Below are 14,780 nucleotides of genomic sequence, written 5' to 3'. Positions count from 1 at the left end.
GAGGAGGAAGAGGAAGAAATCAAAACATATTAAGCCTACTGTTTAAACTGTGACAATTTGCAAAAATTATTCAAATGCACTGAGGCAAACACAATCTATTTGAAAAATCCGAAGCTCACTTTCCACACTGCTGAGGAAGACATGAGCGCTTGGTCTCCTGCTGGTCGTGTTGGAGAAAAGAGCAAACAAGGCAGAGACTGAAATTTTCCCAATGACTCCACCTAAGATTATTTTTAAGTGGTTTCTTTTTTACTTTGAAAAAAGAAACCAATACTTCCTGATAGAACATAGGGGCAAAACAAATATATACTCCCGACAAAGTTTAGTCAATATTTGTAAGTGAATGAAATCATGCTAAATCTAAATCGCTACAACTAGAAACCCTTGTGGAATAAGAAGCTCTCAAATGTTGCCCTGGATAGGGAAGAAATATGCAGATCAGATACAATTATTTTTAATGACATGTCCCCCAGTGGCAGAAAGTCTGCATTCACACCCTTTTCTCCCGCGCTGGTCACCGCATCTCGAATGTATACTCTGGGACCTCAGTGGCTACTCCGCAAACCAGATGTTCATCTTTGAAGTTTGGAGTCACAACAACCTGGCAAGCCTGAACTCTAAAGGGGTGGTTCTGGAGCTGTCTGAGATCTCTCTGTCCTCCGCTAACTCATCTCTACCTTCCCAGGCATTTATGGAATGTCAGTCATGGATACAGCTTAACACTGTGCCTTCAAAGGGCACCCCAGTGATACACCTGAGTGCCTGCTGGAGTCACTCCCTGTCCATTTGACTTGCGTTTTAGTCTCCCACAAGGCAATTACACACTCATTAGCAAAGAGGAAAAACAAACACCTGGCATAAAGCACAAAATACTAATTAGACCTGTGTGGTTTAGTAGGGAATCTGATAAGAATGTAAATAATATACTCCGCAGGCATACTTTACAGGAACTTTAATCCATGCTGGGTAAAGAACGAGCAACATGATATAAATGAGGTCAACTTGCTTTCCACTTCTGTGTGTGCATATGTATGCACATATAAATCTGTGTGTCCCAGTATTCGTGTGTGAGTGTGTGTGTGAGTGTGTGTGTGCATGTGTGTGTGTGTGTGCATGTGTGTGTGTATGTGTGTGTGTGTGTATGTGTGTGTATACATGTGGACACCAGAGATCAACCTCAGGTACTGTTCTGCAAGAGACACCCACCTTGACTTTTGAGACAGGATCTTTCACTGGCCTGGATTTGGCCAAATATGCTAGGCCGGCTGGCCAGTGAGCTCCAGGGAGCCACCTGTCTCCTTCTCGGGATGTTATGGCTCCATTTCTATTAAAGCAACGGTAGGTTTGAGGCTATGTGCCTTCTTGAAACACATGTCATCCTGATTCTAATGCCCAGCCCCCTAACATGGTGTTCAGTAGGGTAGGCAATGGCTCTAAGTCCTGGTTCTCTCATTTTAAATGGGGCCATAGTTGAGCTCTATCCTTCTCAATCAGTCTACAGACCTCTCCCAATAATGATAGAAAAGAAGCAGCATGGGATGTATTCAAATGTTATTAAATTTATTCTCAGGAAAATAATTCTCATCCTTCTTAGAGCCTCAAATTAAAAACAAGAAAAAGCAGGATGATTTCTCATTGGGATTAAAGATCACAAAACAATACTGATACAAGCGAAAAGATGGCTTTAACCCTAGAGTCCATAGGATGCTGAAGACTATGCAAAAATTAAATGTCTTAAAAGTTTACCTAAAAAAAAAAAAAGTACATCAAGTGGTTCCTCTAATAAAGCAACAGTGCAGGATAATACAATGTTTACACGAGTGTGAAGAATCTGTGGAGAATAGTTAATCACCAGTCAGTGAGGGGACTCGTCATCTCATGAAGCCCCCTGTCTACCAGGCTGAGCACATCATCACATTGGAGGATCTCCAGAGAATTCTGGGTTCAGCCTAAGAGGAGGAATGATAAGAGCCACTAAAAATACTGGAGACATGTAGGAGTAAATATAGCACGCATCTTTCAGATGCTTCTCTGAGCTGGTCAAGAACTGCAAACCAATGTTAATGGGCTATACCCGCAGCAGACCACCATGGTCGTTGGTGACGTGGCTTTAAATGCTGCTGAGAAACAGAAATGGCTTTTGTCTTTGTCTGAGACAGTGAATTTGACCTAAAACCATTAATAATGCTAGAAGTCTTGACAATCTCCATGTTAGTAAAATAATGGATTAGAAAAAAAAAATCAATTCACACACAGTGCTGCTAACAGGAAGGGTGGCTTCACGTTGGGAAAATCAATTATAGGAATAAGGAATTGCCCAAACAGGAATGGAATCCCAGTACTCAGGAGCCTGAGGCAGGATATGGGCCAGAGAGACCAATACACACACATGGCAACTTGATAGGGCAGTGGGGATTTATCCATCAACTGAGACAATGCTATAACTATTCATTCATTTAAAAATATTACCTATGTCATACACAGAAATTCACTCAGGCTAAATAAACCAATATCACACACAGAACCCCATTTGGGGTAATATGTTGACATGTATGTATGCATGTATGTATGTATTACACATATTATATGTATTATATAGATTTCATTATATTATATTTATTATATTGTTATATATACATTAATCTGAAAATGTAAATGAAAATTCTTAAAAGTATATTTATAACTTGTGGAGAGTGGGAAGATTTTTTTTTCCCAAATGAAACCAAAACACTGACCAAATTTAATTGATCAAAAAATTAAGAACCCAATACTATAAAAGACCTTATAATGAATGGTTAAAAAAAAAAAAAACTTGTAGGAAGTTTGGCAACTTACATATAGAAGATTCTCTTTACATTGAAGAGTAAAGATTCCTTACCAATCAAAAAGGAGAAAAACTGAACAATCCAACAGAGGAAAACATGAGCAAAGATGTGGACAGGCGATCCCCAGGAGAGAAAACCACGACAGCCAAAGCCACGTGAAAACTCTCCTCACAGGGCATCAGAGAAGGCCGAGCATAATGTATAGGAAGGTCCAATAGCTTTCCATCCCAGCAAAAATTAGTAAATCTAAAAATCACAGCCTGATAAGGATAGCCATGCAATGCTGGAGAAAACTCAGCACAAAAGCTTTGAAAAAATGGTTTCACGAAACCAACTCAAATTCACATATCAGACACTGAGTCCTCGGGGGAAATATCTCAAGTGTGCCTAAGGAGACGCAATATTCTATAATTTAAGGTATAGAAGCAATATAACATAAATACCGAACCACCAGAGAAGGAATAAATTACATCATAACCAAGAAAGTATAGTAAAAAGGAGTTAAATAAAGCCAAACCACATACACTAACCGTGAGGGTGCAGGTATACAGTATACATATGGCGCACTATTCTTACACTAACATGTATAGAAAGACTATAATTATTCCTACTTTCCTCACATAAATATACCCTCAAACACATGCAAAGAGAATAATAGACATTAATTTCTGATCTGGATGAAGAAATTACCAGTTCTGGACACCTGGAATGAACTTCTGACCTCTACCAGCAAATGCACACACAAAGAGAAGAGTGGATAATTTCTTCATCCAAAAACTGTAGAGGAAAAAGTCACCTGTGGAGGCAGAGGTGGGGGAATGGGATTCACTCTACAGTTCTAGCTAGGCTGAAACTCCCTGTGCAGACCAGGCTAACCCCCAGCCTAATGGAGATCCACCTGCCTCTGCCCTCCAGAGTCCTGGGATTAGACGCATAAGCCACCATGCTCAACCTGAAGTCACCTTGTTTGAAGACTATCAGTTACTCGTTTCTGTGACATCTGCTCTTCTGAGGCTTAAATCAAAACCCTCTGGGAATGAACCTCCATGGAGCACAGGCAGGCTCTGAAATGCTGTCGTCACTAAACAGATAGGCTGAAAGAAACTCCACGTTCCGTGTGCATTAAGCTTTCTACAGCAGGTTCTACTTACTGTCAGAACACACTTAGCAACTTGTTCTGTTTCAGTTTTTAAACATGGCAGTAAATGCTTATTTCTTTTCGATTTCCCATCTTTTCTTGCTTCTCTTGTTGTTCCCTCATGTAAACCTGCTCTGGGAAACTGCTTTTGCTATGACTGGACTAAGAATTATATTAAAATATTCAACAAAAAGCAGCTTTTCCTATTCTACATATCAAGAGACAGTTTTAATAACTTTAAGGGAAAACTTGGACAGAAGTACTTAAAAGAATTCTGGGGCTGGTGAGATGGCCCAGCAGACAGAAAGAGGCATCTTTCACCTAGCCTGACCAAGTTCGATGCCCAGATCCCACCTACTGGATACCAATGGCAGACTCTAGCAAGTTGTTCTCTGACCTCCACATATGTGACATGGCATGTGCATAAATGAATGTACACATATGCACACATATGTGTACACACATATGCACACACACACACACCATAAGCACACAAAGTAAATAAATAAAATAATTTTTTTCAGGTTTTTTTTTCTTTTTTGAGACATCTCACTGGGTATCCCTGGCTATCTCACTGTGTATCCCTGGCTGATAGGAAACTCTTTATGTAGACCCATCGGGCTAGCCTGGAACTCACAGAGATCTGCCTGTCTCTGCCTACTGAGTGCTGGGACTAAAAGGCATGTGCCCCCATTGAGGCAAAAGTGTAATATATTTTTAAAAGAACATTTCTGATTAAGCCAGGTATTTTGGCTTCTATACCCCAATATGTAAAAAAGATGAGGTAGGTAAATTACCACAAGTCCAAGGTTATGTTGGACTGAGGTGTGAAATTCTGTCTTATAAAATAACTGTTTCCAGTTCTAATTAAATGTGTACTGTCTCATGGGTCTGCTGACTAATTCTCATGCCAGTGGCACTCCCTGCCTGCTTTATCTTCTCCACTGCCAGAGGGTTGAATTTCTGCACACAGGTGCGGTGGTGGCCTAGGGCTCCAAGCTCCTCATGAAAGTGTGATGCCAGCAATCTCGTCCCTCCATTTGTCCGTGTCCCACAGAGGTGGGATCACCTGACCACAGCATCTCTACACAACCCAGCGTAGCCCTCCAACTTAACCCTGAACTACAACCTGTGCCACTGAGCTGCAGTTCTCTTGTGTCCACCCGTTCATTATTTTGTCTAGGTCACTGATTGCCTTACCAGTCGTAGTTAAGGTAGTGCTAAGTAAAGTCCGGGAGCAAAGTGTGCAGAGTGAGGGCTCATGCATTGATCCAGTGAACAGTCTCCAAGCTGGACCTGAACCTACACTCCCACACCTCTCTCTTTGCTGGCTGATGCAGGCTCTTCTAGTGGTCAGTGTTTGGAAATCACCCTCTGGCCACTCTGACTGTGAGGTCATGCAGCCTGTTGGACATCAACAACCATGTACCCCCATCCTTCTACCTGCCAGGTCTCATAGCTCTGCTTGAATGCATATCTCAGGTTGAATGTATCTTTGAAACTTGCTTCACGGCCAACCTAAGGCTGCAGAAATGAATGTGCACCATAGCTCTATCTCATGCTAAGAAGCACGTAGAAGAAAACACACCTTTCCCTTCTCCACAGACTTCAGCCTGCCTACCACTCTGATTTATGACCTGAGGAAGTTTAACCTCGGGGCAGTGCTTAAGTGACACTCTAAAACTGCAGTGTGGCAGGGTCATCACCCAGCAAAGGCAGGCTGATTTCCTTAATGACAGTCTTGCAGCAGCAGCTTTCAGAGCTCAGAAGGCAGCAACCCCCGGACCCTATGATTATGGTTAAAAATAGGACATTGTGCTTCTTGGACATATATGCTGACTCTGCAAAAAATCCAAGGCTCCGGAGAACCTAGGAGTGTAAAATGGACACCCACCGCGGTGGGTGGGAAAGAAAAGGCCACATGCCCTTTCAGGATAAAGAGGCAGCCTCATTAACCGGTACAGGCTGAGCCAATTAAAAGGGCATATTAGAAAGATAAATAAACGGATGCCTGCCGTTGGGTATCTTTTGTGGCTTACCCTGGGCTCTCCACCAGCACCCATGTGATTTTAGCTTTGGAAAGAAAAATTGAAAATGTACTCTCAGATTCCAAAATCAGATATCATCTCAAACCTTCTGAGTTTATAAACACAGAAGGGAGCATAAATGAATTTAAATAGTAATATAAGAAGAAATCCAACTTCTAATCGAAACATGAATCAAGATGGAGTAAGTCAGAAATCTCAGTGTTTACCTCTACACGCACTTATTCCTGGCAGCCCATGGGAGTTTTCCATAGAGTGTTTATCTAACTTGGCTTTCCTCTGATGGCTCTTCTGGCAGAAGACAAACGCACATCACATACACAAAACATATGTGGTAACCACTTTCTCCCTGCAAAGAACTCTCACAACCACTGCGGGGGAAATGGTGAGAACTAACATCTGCCTGGTATCTATTAAAGACGCCACAAAGCACTTAGCTTCCCATTCATACTCTCAACCATGGTGCACATTGTTTTAATTCTACATAATAAAGAATAAATAAAGCTGGAAGAAAAGCGTGTACTGAAAACCCTCTTAGCCATGGCATACAATACTTTAGATTTACAAAATCTATGTGGACCTAAGCCCATGGACTCTGTCTCTTTCTCGGTGCCATGTACGTAAAGCCAGACCACACTGCACCTTCATGGTGTGCCACGGGGAACATCGCACTGTGATCCATGGCTCATACTATAACAATATGCCATGCAACTATTAATTACTCAGGCTTTAGCCTAATAAAAAGCATGCATGACTCTTTGGCAGTCAGATTTTAAGTGACACTATTGCCTTAACTTTCTTCCTGGGGGACTATGGTGTGTGCCTCATTTTGTGTAGTTTTCATTAGGGATATCTGCTTCTAATTTCCATTTTCTTCTATGAGTGAAGAGGAAAACTGAAACTGTCTTTTTAAACTGTATGAGTTCATGGAATGGATTAATACAGAAGAGTAAATGGATCTGCCCAGTGGTCTTCCAAAACAACAGGGCACCAACTGTAAGGACTTTTCAGAGAAGAAATTAGAGAGATCTGTGTGTTCATTGAGCACAATGTGATACCAGCAGTTGCTTTCAGTGCTTAAGTATGATAATGGAATCACGGTTACATGAACAAATTATTTCTGGCAGATGAAGAGTGAGATACGAGGACTGATGGAAGGATGGAGCAAAACTGGGGGCTTAAAGTGCTTTATCCTCCGAGTGAAGCGAGTGGGGGGGAAAGGGAGAAATGCTGGTGACTGGTGAGTGACTCTAGATAGCTGTGCAAGGAGCTTACAATCATGCTTGTGAACGCCTGAAAAACCCGCTTTACACAGGATTCTAAAACACCACACGGGGAAGAAGGGAGGGGAGAGAGAGGAAGAAGAGGGGGAGGAAAAAGAGGAGGAGAATAAAGAAGGGAGAGGTGGGGAGAGAGTTTTTCCAACCTCAGAGTTACATATCCAATGTTTTAATGCAGAACTCAGTTGCTTTCATCCAACTCAAAACAAAAGCTTCTAAGACATAGACTTTTAAAACACAAAGGATTTTTAAACAGACAGCTCCAAACACCAGCTGGGAACTGAGAGGACAATCTGCTAAGACACTGTACCTTTAATGCAAGCAACCGAAATCACTTAACAGGACCAAAGTCTGTCCGTGCCACTACTGTGAACACAGATGTCACCTCACGCTCCAGGGCAGAAGGGAACAGCATCCCCAACGCTGAAGGCAAAGGTCACTTCCTCACTGGAATCCCAGGGGTGGCAGCCAAGCAACCTGTAAGTTCTCAAACACCCATTTGGGCCTCTATCACCAGTGCTGGGGGTGGGAGGAGCCAAATGACATACTCCGGCATTGAGGTACGGATCCCTCCATTAAGACTGAAACTAAGACTGCCATCCAGAACCTCACCAACCACAATGAAACAAACGCACCCCAGCCAACATCAACCCAACCCACCCCACCCTACCCCTCAACATCCCTTAGGACAGGCATACATTATCAAACTCCTTGGTTCCTGTCTACAAATACATCCTCAGGTTCCCTTGACAGTAGCTTTTTATCAACTCTGGACTAGCGTAGCTGTAAATCAGTTGAGGTGACTTCCCGTGACTATCAGTGCCAACCCTACTAGGACTCACCTTAGCTGTGTCAGGACCTGGTGCTGGCCCAGTACAAGCAAACACTTCTGCATCTTAAGAGTCAGTCCAAGCAGAGGCAAGGTGGAGAGCCAGACTGGTCTGACTTCAAAGCACAAGGCCGATCCCAGGCTGACTAAACAGAGATCCCAGCAAGAGCGACAATGAGTGCTTTCTTCCCTATTGTTATTTGAAACAATCACAGGCCATTTGCTCATATTAATTAGTTTATGTCTGGTGTTAGGCAGCCTTCACTAGAAAATGGCCTTTGTTACCAGATGAATGGAAAAACAAACAGAAAAACCATAGCCTTTTCTTTTTTTCTTCCAATTGTTGCCTTTGCCTTGGAAAGAGATGATCAGGCCTTTCGCACCTGAATGTGAGTTTATGCCATGGGGGTCCATCAGAATGTACGTTCCAGGCTGGATAATGTCAGGGTAAGGTGACTGCACCATGAGAGCTGCTCATTATGTGCCAGCTAAAAAGATGCTAGCTTTGTATAATTTGAGCCTTCTCTCCACCAGGAGATGATAGCTAATCAGAGAGGAGACATCACTGCAGGCTGAGACACACAGGCAAGCCCACCTTGAAGGAAATCCCAAGTGTGCAAAGCTGAAAGGAAGGGTTGGCCTGTAATCAGGAGATTCATCGTGGCCAAAGCTAGGATGCTCCAGCCAGGGGACCCAAAGGTCTGCATCTCAACTTGAAAGACAGCCAACTTGTTCTGTGATCTAATTACTGAAGCTTGCAACTGACTCCTCCCAAATAGCCCAGTTCCCAAGTATCAGCAACTCCTACTAACACCAGCATAGGGTGAGGATGAGACCTACTCAATGGGATTGACATTGCCCCAGAATTTGCCCCAGAGCATAGTCAAGTCCAGGTTCAAACACAGGTCTAGGACTCTAAAACTTGGGTAATATCTGTTAAACTATACAGGCTGTGTGTGTGTGTGTGTGTGTGTGTGTGTGTGTGTGTGTGTGTATGACTGTAGATTGAATCCAGAGCCTTCCATGTGCTAGACAAGGCTTTGTTAAGATCATTTTTCACTTCCTTACTATGGCTTTTAAGGCCCTGCAAAATTCCTGAGTTAATAACCCACCCATTCTAATACTCAGGGTCTGCCAATTTCTGCAGTGCAAATATTATATCATGATGGAACTTGACAAGCTCCCCAAATGCTAGGGTTGATTTGTTTTAAGGAGATTTATCTTTCACACACACACACACACACACACACACGCACACACACACGAGTACAGGTACCCTCAGAGACCAAAAGAAAGCTTTGGGTCCTCTGAAGATGGAGTTACAGACCCGTCAGCCTCCCAGTGTGGGTGATGAGATTCAAACACAGGCCCTCTCCAAGAGCAATACCCACCCTTAACCACCGAGCTACTGACCCAGCCCCTCACAGGATTCTTCACAATCCTACAATCAGACCGTGTGGCCTGGTAGAGGAGCCTCTGGGGGCAGCCTCAGGCCCTACCACGCAGTGCTCACTCTGATCAATCCTGAAGCTGGGCTTCCTCCCCATAGCCCATTGGGCATTTGCGCATGCTCTTTCTGCATCCCCATCAAAACAGCTCATATCCACACACGGGCTCCTGATCTGGTGGTCTTCCTGCAAGAAGCCCAAGTGCCAGTCCCAGAAGAGCAATATTTCCTGTGTCGTGATAACTTTTAAGATGTCCCTTTCTCAGCTGTCTATCTTCCACCATGTTTCTGAACTCTAACACGGCAACGACCTTATTTAATCTTATTTATTCTTGCGTGTAGAGGCCTGTCCTATTGCCAAGCAGTAACACCTACCATACATACCAACACGCACGGACAATATGCACCAGCCATTGTTCTGAGCTGAGAGTGTAATTGCACGTGACATTTTTCAAGCACTGCCAGAAGGCTGGCCTCTCGACTGCTCTGCTTGTTTTGTAAGCGCTTATGTGGAGGCACTGAGAGCGTGAACATATTCCCTCCGGCTCAGCCCTGAGTGTCAGAGCCAGGGCCTGAACTCAAGCAGTGTGACCCCAGGGCCCACACATTTGCTTCCGAAAAGCTGCGTTTCGTGACATTTTTATTTATTTTTCAATAATGATCCTCAAGGAGAGATTTTTAATTAAATTTAAATTCTCCCTAATGAAAGAAGTAAAATGCTATGAAATATGATTCTTTAGGGTAGGGTTAAGCTTTGGCGGGACTTACCATCTCCCCAGATCCAATTTGGGCCCTCTGGGGGGCAATAGAATTCTATTGAAAATGTATGCGCTGGCTTTTTCCCTCTGCTCTTCTGTTTACGAGCCATATGTTTGTCCTTAAAAACACATGGTCTTGTTTTATCGCTTTAATGATCTCTTCCTGTGAGGATTATTCTACATCTTGCTTTCTCTCCCCTTTATAAGGTGTCTTATGACAACACAGCCATGTCGATATGCTCGTGTTTAAACTGCTATATGACATTTAAATTGTATCCAGGTACCTGGCTTTATTAATAACCAACCACTGCTGAATAGTCAGGAAGTTTTGAACTTCTTCCCATGACTATCTTGTTCACACTCTGCCCTGGTCTCGTGTGTTTAGACACTAGTGTGACTGCAAAGGTTTCTGACTTTAGTTAATACTGCCTCGTTGATGTACCAGTTTTACCCACAGAAAGTCTTCAAGAGCATCTATTTCCCTAGGTGTTTGGTTTAAATAGGATCTCTTTCTACTTTGGATAGTGTTGGACATGTTGATGGAATGAGTCACTTCAAAGCATTTATATTACTCACAAACCCATAGCAGTTTACATGACAGGGAAGATGGTAGGTAACTCCATGTTGGAAATGCTGACAAACGACAATGATGGCGTGATGGAGGCTGAAATGCCTGGTCAGGGAAGCCTGTGCTCAGGCCTAACTCACTACACACACACACACACACACACACACACACACACACACACACACACACAAGGCAGAGGCTAAGAATAGTCATTATCAGGAACAGCTGCCATGGGCTTTGAACTGGTAACCTAAAGTAACACAAACTAAATCTCTTGACCCATCCTCTAAGTCCCCAACATACTGAGAGTAATGAAACCAAACACCCAGGTAAGTCCAGTGTTGAAACAGTGAGGAAGCATCCAACAAAAGAGAAATGGCATGAGGGGAAGACACGAGGCATCCAACAGCCCAGAAACCACGGAAAGCTTTAAAGAGCAGCAAGGGTTTTACCCATGGTGGAAACCCTCCAAGTTAACCTATAGCAGTGGTTCTCGACCTCCCTAACACTGCTGCAGCTCTTTAGTGTGGCTCCTCATGTTGTGGTGACCCACAATCACAAAATTAATATCGTTGCTACTTAATAACTGTAAATTTGCTACTGCTATGAATTATAATATAAATATCTGATATGCAGGATATCTGACATGTAACCCCTGTGAAAGAGTCATTCAACCCCGGAACTGGCTGCAACCCACAGGTGAGAACTGCTGAGAAGTGACCCTTTCTTCTTTCTCCCTCTCTTTCTTGACTTCTTAAAACAACAACAAAACAGCAACAAAATCCCCAGACATTCTTACTTTAAATATGAACAAAAATATAATAACCTTCTAAATGAGACTGAAAAAAGGATACAACATGCTGATCCATCAAGATTTAAACTTCAATCAGTGTGGCTGGTCCTCGGGAAACCCTCAGATTACACACCGTGTGTGTGTGTGTGTGTGTGTGTGTGTGTGTGTGTGTTCGGCATGGAAGTAAAAGGAGAACAATGAGGGGAGAGGAGGTATTCTAAAGAGAGAGGGAGGGAAGAGTACTGGGAAATGGGGAAAGAAAGGCAAAAGCTTGCAGGTTCCCTCATATTCAGAATCTAGATTATAAAATATGCCCACGTGGTGGTTTGTGGGATGCCCCCATCGGCTCGAGGAGCTGAACACTTGGTCCCATTTGGTGGCACTGTTTGGGAGACTCAGGAGGTGTGGCTTTGCTGGAGGAAGATGTCACTGGAACTGGGCCAAGAGAGTTTGAAGACTCGAGTTACTTCTACATCACCCTCTGCTTCCTGCTTGTGTTTCAAGAAGCGAGCCTTCAGCTTGTTGCTCTAGCTGCTTTTCCGTGATGGTGCTGGACTCTTCTTTGGAACCAGAAGCTCAAATAAACACTGCATTCTCTAAGTTGCCTTGGTCATGGTGTTTTAGCACAGTAATAAAAATAATAAATACAGTCCATACATATATATTATATATATTATATATATATATATATAATACATGAAAATGGAAGGGGGTGTGTGGAAGGGGGAAAGGGTACCAGTAAGAGGGGTATAAGCAGGGCAGAAGAAGGCACATAAGTGAAATGCAAAGTGCAATGGTATGTATGTATGAAAATGTCATAATGAAACCCAGTATTTTGTGCACTAATTATAAACAACGTTAAAACTTCTCTTTCTCAAAGGCACCCATTTTTCTTAAACCTTTGCCTAAAAATGGCCATCACAAATGAGAAACCTCCCTGGACACAGAGGAGTCAAGAGAAAGGGAAAGCAAGTGAGAACCTACATTCACTGGGTTTCTCTTGAGGGCCTCCCATCTAGGCTACTGTTTCAGCCATTGAAGCATTGTATGAAGGACGGTAACCTGAGCAGAGTGTGAAGCTGGGATGGGGCAGGGAGAGCATCGGTCTAAGGCCCAGGGAGATGAAACCAGGACTGAATGATTCCAAGTCTGTTTCCCTCCCACTGCACCACCCTGCCTGCTGAGACTGAAGGACAGGTCATAAGCAAAGCAACAGGTCACACCATGATCTAAACAAAGAAGATGTCCTTGCAGAATTACTGCTCCCCACGGACAGCCAAAATACTTCCCAGGACTACTGCTCAGAAATTTCTAGGACTCCATTTTGCTTTCAAATTTCCCAGAATGGGCCAAGGCAAAATAATAATTACAGGAAAAGAACAATGAAGCCATCTTGGGGGGCTTATTGTAAGATTAGGTCGAACTGAGACATACCATTTGTAGTATCATCCTCCCCATGAAAAGAAAGAGTAAATAAGAGGAGGGGAGGAGACTTGACTTCTGACTTGTCTGGCTTTGGAACTGGATGCCAGTAGTGACAGTTGGGTGTCCTCAGTGTGGTAAATCTGTCCCCCTGTGAGCAGGGGCCAGCTCATTTTTTCAGCTGCTTCCCAAACACACACACACACTCTCTCTCTTTCTCTCTCAAGCATGCCACCTAAGTACCCGCCACATGACAATAAGAGGTGTGTACGATTCTCCAGAGAAAAGCATACTTTCTTATACTCAGATTAACTATGTCCCAAAGCTATGATTAACAAAAACATAGACCAGGTCAAAGCACTTACCTGGGGCTGTGAAATTACAGGGCTGGAAGTAGAGGCAGCTGCCATGACAGTGCTGTAGTTTGGGGCAATGAAGAGGCCCCTGCACTGCAGTGCCAGACACAAGAAGCGATGCGTGGGTTGGCTGATCAGATCTCAGTCATGCTAGGAGGAACTGTAAGGCTGTGGAAACACAAGGAATCCCAGAATAAGTAGAGAGGATTTTCATGGGCAAGGAAAGGTCACCATCTAGATGTGGCAACAGTCACTCAGAAGAACCGAATATGAGCTGTATGAACACAGGGGTCTGCTGAGGCAGATCTGCCATCAAAAATCATGACTCCCTTAGCATCTGCTCACATGATGTTCTGGGGAGCAGCTGGATGTTCTGGGGGGCAGCTGGATGTTCTGGGGGGCAGCTGGATGTTCTGGGGGGCAGCTGGATGTTCTGGGGGACAGCTGGATATTCTGGGGAGCAGCTGGATGTTCTGAGGAGCAGATGGATATTCTGGGGGAGCAGCTGGATATTCTGGGGAGCAGCTGGATGTTCTGGGGAACAGCTGGATATTCTGGGGGAGCAGCTGGATGTTCTGGGGAGCAGCTAGATGTTCTGGGGGCAGCTGGATATTCTGGGGAGCAGCTGGATGTTGAGGAGCAGATGGATATTCTGGGGGAGCATCTGGATATTCTGGGGAGCATCTGGATGTTCTGGGGAGCAGCTGGATGTTCTGGGGAGCAGCTGGGTGTTCTAGAGAAATAGCATCAAGTTGGGAACACAAGGAGATTGCATCAAGAGAAGCTACCTTACTGTTCTTAATTATTTCTTAACCTAACAATAGTATAATATATAATAATATATTGATATATACTATAATGATTTCTTAAAATCTTGAGATCTGATCATCTATATACAAAGAGTAATGAGAAGAACCCACCAAGTGGTTGGAGATGACCACAGTCCAGCCTTGCTTCTCCCTACCCTTTTGTGGAAACAAAACCAAAAACAACCTTGAGTGTTGAGAAAGGGATTCTAGAGAACTGTGCATTTTCACTACAATATAAGAAAGGGATAAAATTCTATATTTACATTTCCTCAAAGAACTTGGTGAACATTGTAGAGATTCAAGGGTCATCACACGAGTAAGTGACAGGAAGAATCAGGGACTCAGGGAGGTGGAGTGTGTTATAAATCAGACACCTTCACCAACAGGTAAGGGAGAGAGCATTTCCAAACTCCTTTGAAATTCTCAAGGGGAGGGAGATAAGCCACCAGAAAGTAAAAACCATTCTTTTCTCATGCCTTGGTTCACTACGCTCCCAGCAGTAAAGTAGGA

The 14,780-nt window shown here is 43.5% G+C and overlaps 1 protein-coding gene across 10 annotated transcripts in view; it reads right to left on the bottom strand.

Moving 5' to 3' along the window:
• Lpar1 (lysophosphatidic acid receptor 1) overlaps positions 1-14,780 on the bottom strand; it is a 114,407-nt gene that overhangs the window by 51,479 nt on the left and 48,148 nt on the right. For 8 of the 10 annotated variants that reach the window (XM_029476808.2, XM_029476807.2, XM_021159985.3 and 5 more), the window contains exon 2: positions 13,471-13,629. In XM_029476808.2, coding sequence (XP_029332668.1) covers positions 13,471-13,515 — 45 coding nt within the window. In that variant the 5' untranslated portion in view covers positions 13,516-13,629. Of the gene's footprint in view, positions 1-8,130; positions 8,217-13,470; positions 13,630-14,381; positions 14,410-14,780 lie in introns of those variants that run through there. The other 2 variants (XM_021159982.3, XM_021159987.3) reach the window with 2 other exon arrangements.

The sequence above is a fragment of the Mus caroli genome, unplaced genomic scaffold, assembly GCF_978045245.1.
Source record: "Mus caroli unplaced genomic scaffold, Mus_caroli_1 scaffold_6, whole genome shotgun sequence".
Lineage (NCBI taxonomy): Eukaryota > Metazoa > Chordata > Mammalia > Rodentia > Muridae > Mus > Mus caroli.
The sequence above is the reverse complement of the archived record's forward strand: the minus strand, read 5'-3'. Positions and strand labels throughout refer to the sequence as shown.